Source organism: Ips typographus, linkage group LG9, assembly GCF_016097725.1.
Source record: "Ips typographus isolate SLU linkage group LG9, UJ_Ityp_2.0, whole genome shotgun sequence".
In the NCBI taxonomy this organism is placed as follows: domain Eukaryota; kingdom Metazoa; phylum Arthropoda; class Insecta; order Coleoptera; family Curculionidae; genus Ips; species Ips typographus.
The window spans coordinates 9,016,757-9,037,393 of NC_138430.1; the positions used below are offsets into that span (position 1 = coordinate 9,016,757).

General features: G+C 34.3%; 1 protein-coding gene and 1 long non-coding RNA gene across 5 annotated transcripts; one reads left to right on the top strand and one right to left on the bottom strand.

The window, feature by feature from the left end:
- Window positions 1-20,244, bottom strand: drongo (Arf GTPase activating protein drongo). 4 transcript variants are annotated; one of them, XM_081986212.1, is made up of 9 exons: window positions 19,938-20,244; window positions 7,141-7,338; window positions 5,956-6,228; window positions 5,797-5,897; window positions 4,836-4,940; window positions 3,540-3,709; window positions 2,010-2,133; window positions 1,415-1,722; window positions 1-1,311 (listed from the first exon to the last, which is right to left on the bottom strand). In XM_081986212.1, exons 1-9 carry the CDS (start codon window positions 20,099-20,101, stop codon window positions 1,264-1,266), a joined length of 1,491 nt encoding a protein of 496 aa, XP_081842338.1. In that variant the 5' UTR covers window positions 20,102-20,244; the 3' UTR covers window positions 1-1,263. The 4 variants fall into 4 exon arrangements, with proteins under 4 accessions (XP_081842338.1, XP_081842341.1, XP_081842340.1 ...); XM_081986215.1 differs by lacking the exon at window positions 19,938-20,244 and adding an exon at window positions 7,630-7,819; XM_081986214.1 differs by lacking the exon at window positions 19,938-20,244 and adding an exon at window positions 7,626-7,819.
- On the top strand, window positions 2,513-2,932 carry LOC145733423 (uncharacterized). The gene is made up of 3 exons (XR_014179200.1): window positions 2,513-2,653; window positions 2,710-2,784; window positions 2,838-2,932. It is a non-coding gene; the product is annotated as an uncharacterized LOC145733423 (long non-coding RNA).
- Window positions 20,245-20,637: the final 393 nt, after the last annotated feature.

Below are 20,637 nucleotides of genomic sequence, written 5' to 3' on the forward strand. Positions count from 1 at the left end.
TTGCTCTGTTATTCAATTTTTATTAATATTCAGGTAATAATTATATACAAATACACACATAACGTATCTTCCAAACAAAGACTGTGCACATTTACTTTGATTCTGCCTCTGTTATACAAAAGTGTGATCAAAGTCCGGGGACGGCACTGTTTTTTTTCTAAGTGTAAAGTATTTGCGTGTGAGCCAAATTAAGCTGAATGCGTAACTAAATATACTGACGTAGTATACTAAAAGACTCCAACTTGTCAACACTGCAAAGCTCTACCACTTTTCGATTATTGGGTTATTGTCGCCAAAATACTTTTCTTAAAACTCTGCATTCTGTCAAAAATAGTGCCTGATTTTAGACTTTCATTTTATTATGCACACATTTCTTATTTTATCACAGTACGAATTAAATACAATCGGAAGTAAAACTCTTGCTAACCCACTTCAGTACAATGTATTAGTAATGTTAAATAGTCCACTATTTGGAAAAGGCCACTTTCTCAGAACATTTAAATAAATAACGCTATATAGAATACAATAGCAATAATATGGATACACAAAATATCTTAATAAATATGTATTTTGATCTTCATTTATCACTATTTACATAGTTGTCCTTATTATGGCCACAGATAATTTTTAAGTAGTTGCAATACGACCCCAAACCCTGCTAAATTATAAACAATAATGGCTTTTTTTGATATGTGTCTATTGATTTAGCAAGGTGTGGATTAAAATCTGCAAACCAAATACAAATTCCAATAACCCTTGAAGTATTTCAAGCAGGATAATAGTAATAGCAAAATTTATAAGAGATTCTTAGTATAAAGTTCACTAAAATAAACAGATTGTGATTCTTTAAAGGTACAGGGAAAATATATACATCACAGGAGTAACAAATTAAAAATAACTTACTAAAAACTTTGGTAGTAGGGTGGCAAACACACATGGCTACCCTGTACTTTCATTCTAGTGACGTAAACGTGCATAGTGCATCAATACCAAACAATTGTCACTTTGTGTGCTCCATCCGAAATGGTTTCAACAACTTAACGTAAATTATATACACAAGAACAGCAGCTAAGGTTGATAAAACTTACTTTTTGTAGGTTTTAGAGAGACGAAGATTAGTTAAAAGCGTGGAAAAGTTTTGTTGTGCCTCCCATGTTTTGGGAGTTAATAAAATATTGAGCTACAACCGTATACAATACTGAGCCCAGAGGAAGTTTTACGTATTTCTTTTCAATTACTGGTGGAATAGTACACCGGCCAGTTTCATAAAAATGGATTGTTTGGGTTTGATGGGGCAGTTACAGCGCCAACCTAAAAAATAATAACATTTATAGTATAGTAATAGATTAATGCAAATAGTAAATATTTAAATTATCACAGTAAAACATGAAAAATAATTATTTGGAAAACTTACCTTAAACGGATTTCCTCCCCAGGTGCTCGTCAAACCGTTACTAGGAAAAGCTGGCTGAAATGCATTCGACAATCCGTTGCTTTTGCCCAGCTGATCTCTGAATGGATTAATAAATCCGGTTTGAGGTCCGTTTAAACCGTTCATATTCCCGTTGAACCCGTTGGAGGTGTTTGAAAACCCATTAGTAAACCCATTTGTGTTATTAGGGAATCCATTTGAGGTAGGCCACGCGTTTGCTGATTGATTGTTCCCGAATGGGTTCGCTATTTGATTGTTAACGTCTTGCGGAAAGGCCGACAGGAATTGACCTAGAAATAATTATTTGCCATTAAATCTTTCATTTTTGTTCTTAATTGCCTTGAACTTGAAATCCAAAATCATCTGAATAATAAATAATTCATTTGTTGTTAATGTTATATAATTTTGCTTGTCAGGTTAAAACCGCCGACAATGCGCCTGCTATAATAACCCCGGACGTTGATTGATTGGAATTCACCAGCTGAATAGTTAAGATATATTGGAGCGTTTCAAAGAATTGGCATACAAATAAATTTCCCGCAGAATAGTAAATACGGAATATTCACAAAACACATACCTTGACTGGGTGATCCGAAAATTGAACCTTGAGGTGATGGAGAACCGTATACACTTCCAGTGTTTGGGGTTGATGAGCTGTAGAGAGATCCTGTTGATCCAGTGTTTGATGTTGACCAAACATCCTAAAAAAAATATATAAGTTCTTATAAGATAAGTGAAAATCACATACAGTTTTGGTAAACTATGGCAGAGTCACAAAAAAAATCCAAAGCGCATTACATATGTTCTTATCTTACCTTTTTAGTCACATAACTCTATGTGAAGTATAAGAATGATTTATCTGAGACAAATACTTGTTTCTGTTGTTACTAGAGTATTTTTTCATGGAGGATTATGAGTTTGCTGTCCTTTTCTTTCTTTCTTTTGTCCTAACGTGTTGTATAATTTTAGAATGGACAGGACTAACACTAACACTAACACTGATGATCATAAAATTTATAATCTAAAACCTTCCACTAGATAACAAGGAAGATAACTGAGTGTAACAAATATCAATTTAAGCGGGTGAACCAGCTCCGGTTAATCGTCGGGCCAACAAAATGGTATTTTTCGTAATTTTTGGTATTCTCAATCTAGTGATGGTATGTATGTACATAAATCGGGCGCTTAAAATCAGAAGGTTTACTAAAATGCTAGAGGAAGGTAAGCTTTTTGCCAGGCTTTTCACTTTTTGTGTTCTACTTTTCGTTTGATTCTAGGTTATTACTTTGCTGAGGACAACACTGTAAACATTAAGAGACTATACGCTGTTCATCCCTCAAACGTAGACGAGTGTAAGTGCTGTTTTAACAATAGTGTTATAGCAGCTTAAATTGTTTTATTGCAGTTACAGGGACCGTACGAATTGTTGATAAAACTATAGTACTTAAAGACTTGTGAAGCAAAAAATATGTACCTACGGAATTATACTTTGTACTGATATTTAAATGTGTTTTTATTAAAGAGTCATAAAATTATCAGTGTTGACGCAGACTACTAATAAATAATGGTTAATACCCCAAAACTGATGTATGAGATGTGGATCTATTGTAAATTTAGTTCATTGGCTTTTATAGATTACTGACTTATTCTCATGTTGGTAACAAAAATTTAGGTTTTTCACTGTATTATTTTTAGAGCGGTTAACCTAACTAAGTTGAGTAGGTCACAGCTGATGTGACCCATAATATGCAAAGCGAATAGATTGCATTTATTAGCTTAACAACAGCTAATTTGACACCCTCGACCTGCTTAAACGGGCCTCAACCAGATTTAATCTGGTACAAACACACTTAAATTGCAAAAAATATTTCCGTTCAGACTAAAGTTTCACCTAAAATTTGCTCTGAATCAAAACAAACTTAGTGATAATATATTGAAAACCACACTGAAATTGTAAACAGTCTTCAGAAAAACCCGTCACATGTTTATAGCCTGATCATCAGTGAAAAATTCTGTTTAGTTCAAAAGTAATCGTAAATTAAAGTAACTTGCACTAAGATGATATTTTATGTACTTTCGGGTTGTACAAACATACAAAGTTACTAACCTGATTTTGCTGTTGCTTCATTTCATTGTCCAGGTCCTTCAAAGCTGCATATTTGTCTTGAACAGGTGGAGGCGGCGCCGAGTTAACTACGGTCGTTCCAATTCCATTTTGAAGGTTGATTGGAGTCGACGAAGTCGCCCAAGCATTAACATTTGAAGAAGTAGGCATACCTAGAATATAAAAGCAAATGTTCACTTAGTTGTTCTTATGTATGAGAATATTATTGAATGAAAATCAAGCCATACTTCTATCTATTATCAACCTGAAATGAATTCTGAACTATAACTCTAAATTTATCTTATACTAATTGCATGGTTTAATAAAGTCTAAGCCAGATTGGTAAAAAAGTGTTTTTCCAGCAGCTTTTCATTCCTAAACCTAATTTAACCCAACAAATGCTATTTTCAAAATGTAAAAAACTGTATTAAACCTTGTTATCTGGTTCATTCAACCATTCACCGAATTTTTGTAATACAAAGGAACCCTAACCAATTTATTACTTTCAATATATTCAACCACATGTAAAGTTTCAATTTATAGCACCAAAATAAAAATTGGGTGTCTGGATACCTTCTAGCATAACCAGTTCATTGATCTCAACGCAAATGTTAAGTACCCACCTTTGTTAGTCTAGTAATGTCTATAAAAATCAAAAATCAAGTGAAAAATTCATCAGATATGAAAATTATACGTTATCAATAATTTTACCTTGGGCTAGACTAAATTAGTTTGACAACTTTAAAAACATTCTCGAGGTCAAGATTACCGAACTGATTCATAACGTTAGTAGGTACATGAAACAAAGGAAAATTGTCCTGTCACGCTTAATTTCTCTCGGTAGACGAAATTGAAAGTAATTAAATAACCAGAAAATAAACGAGCTTTTGACGTGCAAATGGCAAAACATACACCTGTCACCGGGAAAACAAAAATAGTGAACCATCAAAGTGAAAATAGCTTTGAAGTGGTCCATTAAATTACTTGCTTATTTACTTTTAAAACTACTTAACAGTCTGTGCATCAAACGGAAATTTGGTTGGATTACTCCTAGCCGTAGACAGGAAGTGAAAATCCCATAATTTTTTTGTTTCTGCTCGTTTGCTCTGACAGTTTTACAGCTATAACGGATTTAAAAGCTGTGCATTGAGAGTCTTGTTTTCAAGCTATTCTACTGGTTTATAGCCTTGGTGGATTATCCAATAGGGAAAGAGCTATTAATCGTCAAAATCGGAACACTACGAGATAGCGTGCAAAGGCAGCAATGGCGGCACGAAAAAGCTCAAAACTGCAACTTACTCCATCGATTCGATGGGGTGCACTTGGGGAACAGAGGCACCTGGTTCAGGGTCGGACCGAGACTGGAGAACTGCAGGTCGAATATGCTAAATTCCTGACTATTGTCTGCAAGAACTCGATCTATTAATTTTTTTTGTGATATATGATACAACCTTGACCTACCTATGAAGGCAAAGTAACAGTTTGATGATTAATTACTTCATGAACACTGATACAAATAAGTCAAAAAGTTTGTTCTAAAGGGTCTTCATCAATGTGTTTTAGTTAAAACATACTCAAGTAGGGAATTTCAAATATTTAGTAGCATATAAATATAAATTACTAAAACTCACTACAAGAGAATGGGTCATCATGGAAAAGTAGTTCATATAATATTAGCAACCCAATGGAAATAGAAAAGAAATCGATTTCAGCATGTTGTATTTCACGTAATATTAAAACCTTAAATGACCTAATTTTTTGATACCAACCCCCAAAATAACAGTGAAGTTGTTGTGTTACAATTCCTCTTTTATGATTCTGTACTTAATTTGAAGTACCTTTTTGACTTATAATGCATGTAAAATCCTGTACACAGTACACAGTATGTTATCTAACTAAAACATTTTATTTGTACATGAAGTGATCCTTGAAATGCATTTCAAAGAAAAAGTGATAGGACCTAATCTAACAAACCAGTGACGTTGGGGTGCTATTTATCTATGTATTTATGTTTCCCAATTTCGTTGAAATCGAATCACTTCGCGGCTAATTAAATAGATGCCAAAGAATCGATATCGCCTCATTAATTTTATCAACAACGGACCATTATTGCGTCGAAACGGTCTCGCATCAGGCCAACCCGAAAATACAACGCAATTGGTAAATACACGATGCGTTTGAGCGTTCCATTGAAAGCAATTCTTTGCATACAACTGCTGATTTAAAAATTATTTATAGAGGCAAAATAAAATTCACTTACCGTTCGTTGAATTGCCGCTAGCGTTGTACACTTGATTATGCTCGAAATCGGCAAATCCATTTTGTGATTGTGTTGATCCCGTACTGGATGTTGAGGTATTACTGTAATAACAATTATTTTAATCAAATTAAGGCTACAAAGACAAAGATCACCACTAACCTAAAAATGTCTGCTTTATCAAAATCTACAGCAAAACTATTTCCTAAATTATTATTAAGGCCATTTTGATGGTGATGGTTCTTGACCTCAGGCCGGCTTCTTGTGGTTCCGTTTGTGATAACACCATTTGGTACTGTCCCGTTTGTTATGTTTCTGTTTAGACCGTTTTTGGTGCCGTTCGCTAATTTTGCATGGGTGCCATTAATCGTGGACGTGGACCACGGCCTTGTGTTTGGCACTTCTGGTTTGGTCATGTTCTTTTCTAAGTAGTATCTGAAATTAACAAAATTTCAGTCCAGTATCCAGAACATTTCTAAGCTAAGTCTAAGGCGTAGTTTTCCAATAAACTTGATTGTATATAGAGTTTTAAGGAATGTTACAACACAGTCATTATTGTTATACGTTAAGTTTATTTAATTTAAATTGATAACGTTAAACACAGTAAAAACTTGTAACTTTCGTTCGCAATTAATGTAATTACCTTACTTAAGCAAACATGCTCACATTTCACTGTTTTTACTCTTAATGTTTTAACTGAAAACTAAAGAATGCAACTAACCAGTGATAAATTGCTACCAGCTTTTATAGCTACAACAAGAATTCATTTACAGTTTCAAATCACAACAATGTAACCTAATAAGCGGGATGTACCAATTATCGCGAATGATAAAACTGGTGGATTCCAGTATGGGATAAAAGTTTATATCAAAAAATTGTTACGTCATTGAAAAATCCGATTCAAGGCTCTCATGTGTTTGCAAACGAACCCGGACTATTTTTTCTTTGATAAGCGAAAAATAAATAGTTTTTTTTTTGGGATTTGTATTGAATGTTTGCTGTTGGTAATCAATCGTCATGAAGTTTGATTTTTGAGTGCAAAACTGTCAATAATATTTAACTGATGGGAAAACATTTTAAAATGTGCAGTCACCTTCAATGTGAATTCTGGGAACTTTCTGTGAATAGGCCCTCTTTTCAGTAGGATTTACCTACCTAACCTAAAATAATTCCCTTGGGAAAAAACCGGAATTGTTAAATAGAATTTCCTACCATTGAATAGGCCCTTTCAAACCAGACAATCGAAAACGGTTTTACCAAGAATTGTACAAAACCCTGACCAATTTGGTTGAAAGACAATATTGATATTTTTCAATGAGCTTTTTCAAGTTGTAGTAGGTAACTCACCTCTTCCTCTCGTATTTTTCCATCATAAAATCCCTAACCTGTTGCTCGTCCGCAAAAACTGGTGGAGTTCCTTCGTGCAAACCCAGCCAGACTTTTCGACAATAGTCGTTTCCTTTATTCCTAATACTATCGATTTCTTCTGTGGTAAACGTTGCCATGGATATGGACTTGACTCGGTGTGGTGGAGTAATCCCTCTCCTGCAAGGAGAAAACACAAAATAAGATCCCTTCAGAACTCTTATGGAAAGAAGGTTTGAACGTTGAACTTACAATTAAAAAAAAAAATACAATCAACAGTTATAATTAACTGGAAATGGCGCCTAACAAAAGCAATAACAGATAACGGTTTTCTTTTTCAAAATGCTGCCAAAATTAAGTGAATCGTATTGGTTTAATGCATAACATAATTTGTGTTGACCTTTGTTATTGGCATTATACAATTCGTCTTATCCGTTCAATTACATGCACAAGGAGTAAATACTTACTTACACTATACACCGATTTGATCTATCTGTGCAAGATGTGGTTAGAGAAAATTTGTAACTTTTCTGCGTTTTATAGGATTAAAAAGCCGAACCATTCTGTTACTATTGATATTCGCTGATAAAACTGTAATGTTTTTTTGTAATTTATTCGACACTGAGGCAGTAAAAAGCTGAGTTTGCACAAAAACTTGCACAAGAAATCACATAATAATAAATGTCATTGAAATGTGAAATGTTATTTTTCTGTCACTTGCCATTTGTCAATCATGTCAAGCACAGATAAGGAGGATAAGCCAAAAAAGATGTGCTTGCTGTTGTAACGTTGGAAAAGGGGAAAAAAAACCATTTTTAATAACAACAATATATTAGAATTCTCCATATTTAGAAAGCCAACACAAACCGACCATGATGATTCCAAACACCACTCGCAACACAAGATGGCAGCATTCAGGTGTTATTATTCCATGCTATTTCCTGCATAGAATAACCTTCTGATAAATAACTGAAAAACTGGCAATACTACACATTTTTATTTGGAATTGAAAATATACTTACTGCAGAGTGAGGGCAAGACGTTGTTTTGGGCTAATTGGATTTTTTGTCTTGTCTTTCTGCAGGAATGGCCCCACAAGAGCTAATAACTTATGGAACATTCTGGAGTCATACGCGTATATTTGAAAAACTGCTCTGTATCATGTTTTTCTGCAAACTGAACTATTTTTACAAAAACACTATGTTCATTGCGTTTTCTATTCATAGGCCGCGTTTTAAACCTCCGTATTCTCCTTTTCTTGACATCTAAGCTTAGCTGTAGCACCCATCAAGAAAAAAAATCTTGATGTAAAGAGAAACTAATTAGCTCTAGATAATTTTCACCACTAAACTCTGTTTTTCCGTAGACACTTCAATTGTTTTTATTGCACTAAATGACCAAAAAATCACAAATAATACAAAATCAACAACAAACCACAATTCTTGAACAATTCATAAGCAAAACAATAACACAATATAATGACGGACGGCGGATGTCAAAATATGACATTACAAAATTTTGCGCACGCGTACAGCTGTTTTCGCATAAGAATTGCATAGAAAGTTAAAACCCTAATGGAATCGATAGTCGATCATTCGACAAACGCCTGTTGGCAAAAATAGGTTTCGGTGTCGATTTGATTTACGACAGCATTGAGTATTTACTGGTAAATTATTCTATTTGACCTAGTCACAGTTCGAGTGGAAATCATCCCAGCTTTTGCCCTCGTTTGACATTCAATTCTCATAACAATCGTTAACGAATTCAAATTCCAATTTACATGAAAGCATAGGAAATGATGTTTCAAATTAACATGTTCATTAATATAAATTGTTACGTAATTCTGATGCTCACTGGATCTTAACAGATTTCGCTTGAGAAAACCAATTACAATGCACACGTCAGGTGCTTTAAAAGCTCACCTTGAAACTTTCAATTTGAATCATGTTACATTAAACATCAAACCAACGTTGCCAAAAAAATTCTTTCACGTTAAACTTGAACACCAGACAACATCGCACCAATTTGCATTTTTAATCAAATTCTGTGCAAATAAAGAAAAAAATATTATTCTAATACGCCACAAGATGCCTACGTTCGTTTATAATAAGTTAATTGAAGGTCGTGTCATACAAGTATATTTTATAACTCGTGGGAATTTAGTTCTTGTGTGGCTCTGTGGCTATTTGCTATAAAAATTGCACTTGTTTACCTGTGTAATTATACTTTGCGTAATAATTTGAAAAGAGGATAACTCTTCTTTGAAAACTGCTGACTTTTTCTTTAAATGCATTTTACTCCAAACATTGTTGCTGGTTACTTCTCGCCAAACCAACATGACCATCAGTTGCCTGCTGGGGTTTGACCAAAGATTAACTTAACTAATGACTTGTCTGTGACTTAACTTGTCGAGATTACTCTCTAGGTAAATTGTAAATTCGGAAGGACTTTGAATCATTTTACATCCATTAAAAGCTGACCAGCTTGATGATGATGAGCAGATAATATTTATCAATAGAAGCTACTGCAACCCATTAAGTCGAATAGTACAAAGTGCATGATAGAATCATTAAGTGATTTTGAAGTATTTGGAGGCCTACAACCAGGAATCAAAGATGAATTTCAGCATTAGGGTTTCTAGAAGAGAAAAGAAATTTAAAGCTAAATAACAGATTGAAGATTATTATGACACACTACTAATCATCATAAAAAATGGGATTTTCCCACCAGTTTTGCTTTAAACACTTTTGCACATTAGAGTCTCCGACAACAGTTTACAGGATGTCCTGAATACAAGGAATGATCAGGTTAGTCCAGGTCAAATCACCAGTGCATTCGCCTTGTATCACTGGTATACATACTGTATATGTAAAGTGTAGTACCACGGTACGATTTGAGATAATGCAGCGTAGTGGCTTGGGGAAGTGACCCTGATGATGATAGCGTCGACCAGGCCGTCGCTTCCCGGACCGTTCAAGGCTGTGCCAGCCTGCACCGACACCGACTATACACGGTGATGGTGCCCAATTTTCTAGTAGTCATGGGCACCTGAATCGACTTTTAAACATCACTCGATACCAAAAGGTGTAATAATAATCATTACATTCAATACTGTATGGTATTATGCTATACGTGATAATGAGTGCAAAAAGTTTATAAGTTAATTTACATACACGAACATTAACATGAGAAAATTCTATTGTTTAGGTAGTATTAGCTATAGAATTACAGGTATTATGTCATCAAAGTGTAAAGTGTAAAACAAGGTCAACAAACATAAGCTAATCAAAACCATTTCACCATATTTCGCCTAACAGCCTTTAAAATGCCCCATAGTGATTATGCCTTAAAACTGCCTAAAATGCCTTAAATTGTCTTGAAGCACCTCGAAATGCCTTTAAATGATTTAAACTGCCTCAGAACGTGACAGTTTATACGTCAGATTAATTAAGTAACATGCCTGCTAAACTACAGGTCACGTGGCTTTGATAATTTGTCAATGTTTGAGCATGCAACACTGTAAAGGCCAATTGCACGCAGTTTAAACTTGGGAAAATTGATAAATTTAATTTAGACAGTTGTAAAAACTTAAATTGCAAACTACACTTCACGTGACTTTGATAATTAATTTTTTGAGCTTGCAACACTGTAAAGGCCAGTTTGACATTGTCAAAAACAGTCACGTGACCTTAAAAATGCAGTTAAAACTTTGGAAAATTAATAAATGAAATTTAGACAGACTTAAATAGCAAAATACACGTCACGTGACTTTGATAATTCAATTTCTGAGCTTGCAACACTGTAAAGGACAGTTTGACATTGTAAAAAACAGTCACGTGACCAGTTTAAACTTTGGAAAATTAATAAATTTAGACAGTTTCAATTTAGTTATTTTGATACAGTGTATTGTCTACTGCAAGTATTCCTTAAAATATGGGAAATTTTCCTTGAAAGAGGCCTTATTTGGCTCAAAATTCTAATATAAATACCACAAAACATTTTGAAATATTCAGATAATGCCTCAAAATACTTTTAAATGCCTTATAAATACCTCAAAATGCTTGTGGTAATACTGGCAAAGTGCCCCATAATACATCGAGTGTGTACACCAAAATAACGGGTTTTCAATAATTGTTATTGTCGTAGTTGGCTGTGGTATGGTTTGAAATCAAACCGGCGCGGCGGCGGATTGACAGCTGTCATATAATAATTGTTTGCAACGCCATCTAAGACAGACGCTTTTTGTGACAATTGCCATCCATAGGCGACCTGACCATAACAATTATTGAACACCCGTTACTTCGACAATCTACCCCTCGATGGATAGGCTAATCCGGGCTAATCAAACTGATCAATAGCAACCTGATGATTAAATTGGATTAGATTGTTCTAGGCTTTCCAATTAAACACACGCAATATTGTAACGCGTTTTGCACTGTTAACTTATGTAATTTCTACTTATTATCATTTTTTAAATATTTTAGTAAAACTTCAGTTTTTAGAAAATGTATACAACCAGAAGTAAAAACAACAAAGCATCAGATCCGGTAATTTTGTCACCTAATTAAAGTAGAAATGTTTAATATCGACCCTGAAGCACATCCTTATAATAATTGCCTATGATCGAGACAACGTATCCACCTAGTTAGTTCGGTAAATGGAACTTTCTCCGAAGTTGGCTTTAGGCGGACAGAAAGCAACAAATAGTAATATTTTCTTTAAAATACACTAATGTAATAATACGCAGCACTTAAGTGCAACAATAAGTGCGAAATGAAGCTTTTAAAAGCGCATCAGTCACTGCTCCTTTTAAAATAACAACACAAAGCACAATAACACTGAAAAGGTTATTGTATCCTGCAGTTTCAACATTTCAATTTCTGCAACACCTTGTCAGAATCAAAGCAATAAACAGCTGTTAAATCCAAACTAAAACGTACATTATTTCCTATATTTTATTCATAAAACCTGGACCCACCTATATCTTTTAACAAAGCGGAGAAAAATATGAAGTCATTAGTATTTATAGAATCAAAAGTTGTTGAAAACCGAGGTTAAGGTTACTGGGTGACTTTGGTAAGCTCAAACACCGTACACAAACTTGTGATTATTTACTGAATTGTTGTTTGATTGCCTAAAACCTAAAGAAAAAGCAGTCATTCACAGTATATTTTAGTGTCTCAAATAGTTAACAATCAAACAAAGGTTTTGTGGTAGCCCCCGAAAGTTACTATTTTGAAAAACTTAATCCAAGCTAAATAAAGTAGTAATTTAAGTATTTTTAAAAACTATTAATGTGGCAACGCCGCTTTATTAACAATACTTTTACCATCATTGCTGACCGTGAAAGTACCGCAAAAGTAACTATTTTTTACAGTAATTAATTGCACAATTCCTTCACTATGTAATCTATCCGCAAATCAAAGAATTTGGAAACATGATTATGAAAAAAAACTGGCAATTAAATTAAAACACCTCAAACTGTAATTAATAATTGTTAATTCTTAAGTTAAAGTTTTGTTATTTTTTCCTGGTGCCATGCATACTTTTCCAACTACAAAGAGAACTACTGTCTTTGAAAGTATTGTAATGTTTTAAGGATGTGCTGGTGCATACTAATGAACCACTAACCACAAGAACGGTTGACCATTCATCTTTACATTTGAATAATATACCCAGAAAACAAAAATGGTTTCAACTTCCTGACTGAATGTTTTGATAATTTCTACGTACCTGCGATGTTATGCAAGTGGACTAGGATTAAACAAAAAGAACCTTGAACACCCATTAAGGATAGAACTCGAACAATTAGCATAGAGTATCGAAAAAAGGTCAACGAACAATAAAACTACGTCGAGAGGTGCTGATTGTGAAACTTAGTAAGAAACCCTGCTGCTTTCATGGTGGTCTTTAGTAGACAGTACGAAATTCAAAACCCAGGATAAGAAAGGCACAAACTTCGATTCTAGGTAGTGTTTCTTTGTTGCTGGAAATGGATACCTACCTTTAAGAAAAAGATTGGTTTTCAATGCAAGCAAATAATTCATCCATTCGTAGGTCGTTAAAAAAAAACTAGGACAAGCTGACTTCGAATAGCCCATAAAAGTTAACTGGAAGTCCAGGATGCCGCTGAATAAGTAAATGGGGTCGTCTACCAAAAAATAGTAAAAATCACATGACACCATCATTATGAAATCACATGGAGGTCACGTGACTTTTGAATCATAACCCGTTTGGATCCTAAATCACAAACCAAAAGAAAACGGCTCCTCTGTGACGTAAGAAAGGTCCTATCTCTCTTCTGTTTATAGTAAGTTGAGTGAGACGGAATGCGTGGGCGTATGTCTAATATCAATTTTAACTAAACGTCAAACGGCGAGGAAGACGGAGCTGAAATTGTAGGTTATGTTTAATGTTTATGTTCTAGTGATTTGTGTTTAGAAAGTTATCTTTTGCGGGAAAAAACGCCGTTTAAGCGTTGTGTTAAGTTAAGATATTTTTACGAGAGAAGCCGAAACCGGTGGAATGATTAATTTGCGACCTGACTTAACACCCTGCCATATAGTTTGTTAGAAAAAACTTTGACACCCTGTATCTTGAAAACCAAGCAACTTAATACATGTAATAGGTGTGCAAAAGATTTAGAAAAAAAAAATTAAATGAAGAATAAAATGGGATTTGAGCAGTATTCACTTTAATAACGCATTGTAGGCAATTTTTTCAGAAGGAAATGAAAGTCCTAGCGGTCGCTAATTGTTAAATTACTTACTTATTGGCTTGTCCTATCTTATCAGGGAATCGGTAAACAAAACGACTTTAAACGGATCCGGAAATTTGATTTCCTGAACGAAACAGCAGGTAAAACGATAAGGCTAGTAAAAGTTGTTTGAAAATTGGGACAAATTTATACCATTAGAAAACATTATAAATCTAGAGCCCTTTTCTTTCGGTTTGTGATTTCGGATCCACACGTGTTCTGATTTTCAAAAGTCACGTGACCTCTATCTCATTTTATAATTATGATATCATGTGATTTTTAACTGTTTGAAGTCACGTTTTGACAGATTGAACATAGCTATTATGATAATTTCTCCGCGAGAGGGCGTTTTGCATGGCACACTAGATATGTTTTGCTAAGCCGGTTATATTTGGTTTACATAAAACAATAAAAACTCTACAATAGTTTACTTCCTTATTTGACAAGCTACGTTAAAATGTCGTAGAAAACAAAGGATAGAGCAGATTTCAAGTTTTCCAAAAATATTCCCACATGAGTTGATTGATCACACCGTTTGGCCACTAGAGGGCGTCAAAGTTTCTTCACCATAAAATGTGAAATGTTTTATTGTTTTTCTATTTGGTAATATCAGGTTTTGATAAAAAAAAGGTGTGTACTAGTAAATAAGTAGTAAGTCGTACCATAATGCTTTTACCAACGCAAATTCAATAATACTATACCTAGATAACACCACAACATACTATTTGTGATCCTATTTTATACTGTGGTAATAAGTTGTTAATCAACAAAAAAGTAATTCAACAATACGCACTTGATAAATATTTTTATGGCGGAAGCTATTTCCGACAAGGTTTTCATAAGCTTTAATTGAGTTCGAGTTTTTTTGGGATTAGGAAACTTAAGAAACCTGCTGCTGCTCTTGGTTCATAATCTGACACCCTCATATCACTCACAAAACTCACGAACAACACAAATATGCAACTTTAACTTTACTTTTAATACCTTTTAGCACTTTAGTGAACGATATTCAAATTTTAAATTCAAAATAGATGTCATAGTGACAACAACAATGACAACTAGTAATTAGTCGTTTTCTTTCGGATCTGAACGCGATATGATCCAAAAATCACGTGGCCTACTTATAATTTTGTAATCATGAGGTCATGTGATTTTTAGAAAAAAACAAAGTGGCTCCCTCCGGCGGCGGATTCTACGTAATAGCCTCCATGGCCTCCTATTTAAGATGGAGATCTAGATTTATAATGTTTTCTAACAATGTTGAATAATGTTTTCTTTTTGTTAAGTCATATACCCAACTAAAGTGGTTTCTTCCGCAACTTTAACGAAAAATGTTAAAATTTTTTTGAAAAAACAACCGTAACCTAAACTGAAAGTATAAAAATAGGCTCGCAAGTGCAAATAATCTAACAACATAATAGAGCGTGCTATTCATAATCCAGTGTATAAATTTAGCCCACTGGTAGCAACGCTAACAATCATATAAAGATTTATTTTAATCTCGATTAAATATTTAAACTGATACCTCTTCAATGACAAATATAATAAAGGAACTGTGCGGTACTGCTGTGTATGCATTCGGTCATTGAAATAAACATCAGTTCCTTAGTCCAAGGCAAATAGCTTTTTGTGGTGGTTTGTGCCAAAACCTAATCACCACGTCATCTGTTTATGGCGCTTTAATTTTTGTTCTATTTACATTTTCTGAACTGTGATTATTACATTTTTTAGGATACTTAACTACTTTTTTGTTTAAAATAACGTTAGACTCAGCCAGGTGTGCGGCGTAGTACTTTTCACGGTCGTGCTGTACCGCATTCTGATAACAAAATGCCGGCAAGGGCATTGAACTAAAGTCAATTAACTTAATTTTATTACCGCATTCTCAACGTATACATTTGATAAAAAAATATAACCAAACTCACTTCACAAATGCAGTGAAGACGGTTTTGCTTCTTAGGAAACAAAGAATGCACCATCAAAAGTAAATTAGGGTCGGTACTACAGTTTTACAATTTCTACTAAAGAAGACAATGAAATCAGCATAAAAAGCTTTTGTATAGTTTTTCATATTCATTAGTAACTCAAGCCTAAGAATCCTTGAATTGTGTAAGTATTAAAAAATATAAATATTTGGATATCACTAAAATACTTGTCAAAACAGTCACCTGACTTAAAAAAAATTTCTATCCTAATCCAAATCTAAATAGGTTTTTCGTTTATTGTGTCTTTAAGTGTCATTAGGACGCTTTCACCATCCTAAATCAGTTTCCACTAATTTTGATATACTAGAATAGAAAACGATGATTAACATAACATTCCTGAGTCACGGTCTGAGTGATACGACAGCTCATTACCCACTTAAACACATCCACCAACTATACAGAGTGATAAAAGTGTCAATTTTATTAAAAATACTGTCAACTAATTCATGTCAACTGACTAGTAATGCCACCATTTTACTTTTTTCAAGCCTAATGGCAGATAGAGAAAAACTAGTGGCGCCATTATACTCCTCAGTTGTTTTAGGCCTAATTGAGCTGCTCTAAGTTTGTTTTTTAGAAAACTTTTAATTCAAGTATAATCAACTCAAGAATAAGGTTATCCTATTATATAAAATATTATTCCTAGTCAACTGATAATGTCAAAGCGGTCATGTGGCTTCCAAACCAATTGCACCCCCACATTTACGTGGGGTAGCCAATTACGTGGCTAAATCACCGTTGGCAATTTTCCTTAGCATCAGCAAAATCCGATAAAGAAACTTAATTTACGTAGACATGACGCAAATCCTTATTCTTCTTGGGAAAGTTGTTTTATTCGTTTATCGATTAAGACGTCTCAGTGCTCGTTTAATTAATTTCAGCGTTTTGATGGAAATGTTTGTGCATTTTAATGGAATTTATCGGCCATTTTCTGACAAATCTTCCCACTGGCGCTATTTCCTGATCAGTGGGCGAAAGTATCGTTATGCTTTAAAGGTTCAATTCAAATTGAAAGGTCAGCACCAGCAAATATGTAGGTGGAATCGGTCTTGAAAGTAAATGACTGGCAAAAATGTCATTTTTTTGCACAATAACACTTTTTCCTCAATACCCAAACCACTATAGACAAATCAATTCAAGCACATTACAAAAGTAGATGATCTACTGATATAACCACATAACAGCAGTAGAATGGAGAACAAAGAACAGAATTTGCAATTCTATTGTGTTTGATTTTCTGGATGTTACTCACATTTATGGGTACTCGAAATACCCTATTTATGGTCAGAAAGGTCCAAAGGAAATTGAGATAATGAACGACTCTAGTCAGTAGAAACGGTGCAGCCATTAAGTTGAAGAAATGTGGTTTAACTGATGCTTCGTTACGTTTCTTCTTTGCTTTATACAAGTTAATGAACAATGCCAAGCTAATTGGTGGTATTCCATTATTTCCATGGCTGATGTTTCCAATCGCCTTGCCCCAATCATTAAACGCAAATTTTCCTTCAAAATCGCTTCCCTTGATTAAAAGAAGCTATTTTCGTCGATTCGCATAACAAAATTTGACGTAACTTTCCTGGAAAGTTTATGGAAATGACCTGTAATGGAAATTCCGAGGCAAGCGTGGAGACAACCCCAAATTAAATCAAACCCATATAAACACAACAAAATTACTCTTGATCTGGCAAAATAATAAACATAACGGTTTTAGAAACTCTCTTAATGACATACGATAAGACAGAACTCAAACAAGCCTTTAATGGTGTCATAGAATCGTACAGCGAAACAAAAGTACAGTTAGGTAGATGGCAGGTTGGTACCTCAAGACTTTTTATAATGTAACGTACGTAGTACCACATCTGTCGTGACATAAATATGCACCTTTCGCAATGTGCATGTACGTATTATGACGCACGCCTTGCGAAAAACGCACCCAATGTGAAACGATCAGCCCCAGACCGTACCAAAAGGAACCCAGACTGTGTTATTTCGCAATGGGCTATTGTTTAGTAAAGTGTAATAAAAAATCCAAATTAAGTAGGTATACGATATTGTTTAAAGCTTTCTCGATTGCGAAATAAATGAAGTATGTAAACTAATATTTACAGATTGTAGTCAAAGTGGTGAAGCTTTTATGCGCAAACTTTGAACTAGTTACCATATGGCAATGACACTTTACACCTTTACCCAGGGAACCTGATATTCAAACGAGTGCAACACACTTTGGTGAATCATATCCCATAGAAAATAATGACCCCTCAAAAGGTTATAAATTTTGACTTTGTTGCAACTCTACAACAAAGCGTGTATAATTGAAAACAAAACCGTTTCCATTTCTAATCCGTAAAAGGAATCGAACCACACGATTTGATACAATATACAACTGGAGTGAGTCACGAATAATTGAAAGCGAATTTTCACTTTTGTCACAGAGTCATGTTTTATTGGTAGGCCCAATTAAGGTTGGCTTATATTGGATTTGTCTTAATAGAAAGTGAAAACCAAAATAACTTTTACCTCAAGCTGGAATAATTTACCTTTTGAATCAACCTAGAAAAATCCTTGATAAGATATCACAAAATCATCTCACAATGATGAATCAAGCAGTTTTTAATACAAAATTTACCGGTTGAAATTAATGATTAGTACCTAAATCACTCTCTTCAGGTAACTTGAATAAAACCGCGATAAGTACAATCAAAATTGATGACCACTTTCAAGTGGAACGACAAACAACTGAAGCTGAGGGTTTCACACTGGCGTATTTAAAAGCTCTCTTTCAACCTACTTGATATGCACACGTTAAGTATAAGTTTCACTTTGTAGTGGTTGTCTCTCTCTGGGTTTCACCGCCAGTTACTTTCCTTCTATTTATGGAAAGCTTACAACAACTTTAAAAATTGTACCTAGTTTTCAAGCAAATGCAAATGCAAAGCAACCCAGGTGAGAAACTCTGTACCTATCTTACCTATACACAAGAACTGTAAAACAAGTTCATCAAAGAATATGTACTGGACTGTGTACTTATGGGTAATGATCTCAAAGCCTGCTAAAAACTACAAAAAGTAATAACCCATATAATAACCTTCAGTAAGTAAAAGCAGTTCTTTCAAATACAGTCATCCTCATTGAAGACTTTCTTGCACTGATTTTGTCCAGGATTTTGTAAGTAATTTGATTTCATTCCACTAAGAGAGTGTTCATGTCTTGGTTAACTGAGTTTGAGAATACTATAACCTCAGTTTACTAGCTTTTGCCCTATTAGCCATTAGATCATGTTAACTAGTGGTCTTAAGGACATTTGGCTTGCTTGGTATGACCACAGTATATTGTCGAGGCAGAAATGAACACACATGACAACAATGAATCAAAAACGCACTTTACAGAGATTTTAGTCTGTATTGTTATTCAAAATACTATACTTTCTCTAATTTTGCTTCTCATTTTACAATACATAATTGTAGACTGTACATGAAGAACCCAAACACAATGTCAAGGCAAAAACACTTAATAAATAATTTAGTACAGACAAATTTAATATAAAACCCAAGTACTTTCACCTTAGTTACTGCAAAAATGTAGAAATTAGACTCCCTAGTTTATTTAGTCTCATGACCATGAAAAATTAATCTTGTTGATAAATTCAGCCTGACATTGATAAATTTAATATTAAAACCCATGCAAATAGGATTATGGGTTACCAATTGGAGTTCTTCCTCTAGAAGCTGAATTTAAGAAAGGACTTTAGTTAAAACCTCCACTCAGTACCTAAATGTATCGAATAATAATCACTTTTCAGTACAAATAATTTAGGTTGATTTCCTACCATTTCAAATAAGGAAAAAACAATACAATAATTAAATGTGACTGCTAGAACCAGTAAAAAGTGATCCCTAGGCTAGAAGCCTTCCTAAAAAGGTAGTTTATGGTCTTCAGGTATAAAAGGAAGCAATTAAAAGCAACCCAACTGCATCAAGCAGGTGTTTGGCGTTTCCTCCACCTATGTAATATCAAAACCCTAGAAAAACGGTACTTACAAGATTCCGGAGCATTTGGTGCAGACGAAAGATCCTACGGTAACGTTGACGTATGTGGGGCCCCTCTGGCCGCAATCGAAGCAAAACTTGTTCTGGGGCAGAGCAGCCAATTCCCTGAGAGTTTTTAAATTGAGCTCGTCCTGTTTTTTGCGTGAAGAAGCCATCGCACACCACCTTCTGCAACCGAATTTGATATTTCTTTTTGGAAAACGTAAAAGGGACCCAACGACAAAACCAACCGAACGTGACTCTACTAAGGTTGAAAATAAACTGAGCCGAACTGCCCAACGATCAGGCTTTGGGGACACAAACGAACGGAATGAATGATGAGTAACAGTGTTGCCAGTTTTATATTTAACCAAGTACACCAAAAAGTTCATTCAATATTTCAAATATTCAAATATATTAATAAGAAAATTAAAAACTGAATACAGCTTCAAACCGAGTGATTGCTAATGCTAAATTCTCTGTTATAATCAAATTTAATGGTTTTGCGCCATTTAAATTCGTTGCAAAAGTCCAATGTTGCCAGATAGTGTCAGTCTCAAATTCTCCGAGCGGTTGTCTCAGAAGAAATTCTCAGAAATTCTTAATACGTTGGGAATTCTAGACACTTAATTGTGAATTTACTGATTCATACCTTCGTTTAAAACACTCACTTTACGTGGCTGATTATTAATTAATTTTAGATTAATATGAT

Bases quoted from the DNA above. Each gene is read 5' to 3' on its own strand.
- drongo (XM_081986212.1), bottom strand. From the start codon at position 20,101: ATGGCTTCTTCACGCAAAAAACAGGACGAGCTCAATTTAAAAACTCTC. The intron at 7,339-19,937 runs GTAAGTACCGTT...TTCTCCTTGCAG, and splicing joins ACCAAATGCTCCGGAATCTT to GAGAGGGATTACTCCACCAC. The intron at 1,723-2,009 runs GTATGTGTTTTG...AATTATTTCTAG, and splicing joins TTTCGGATCACCCAGTCAAG to GTCAATTCCTGTCGGCCTTT.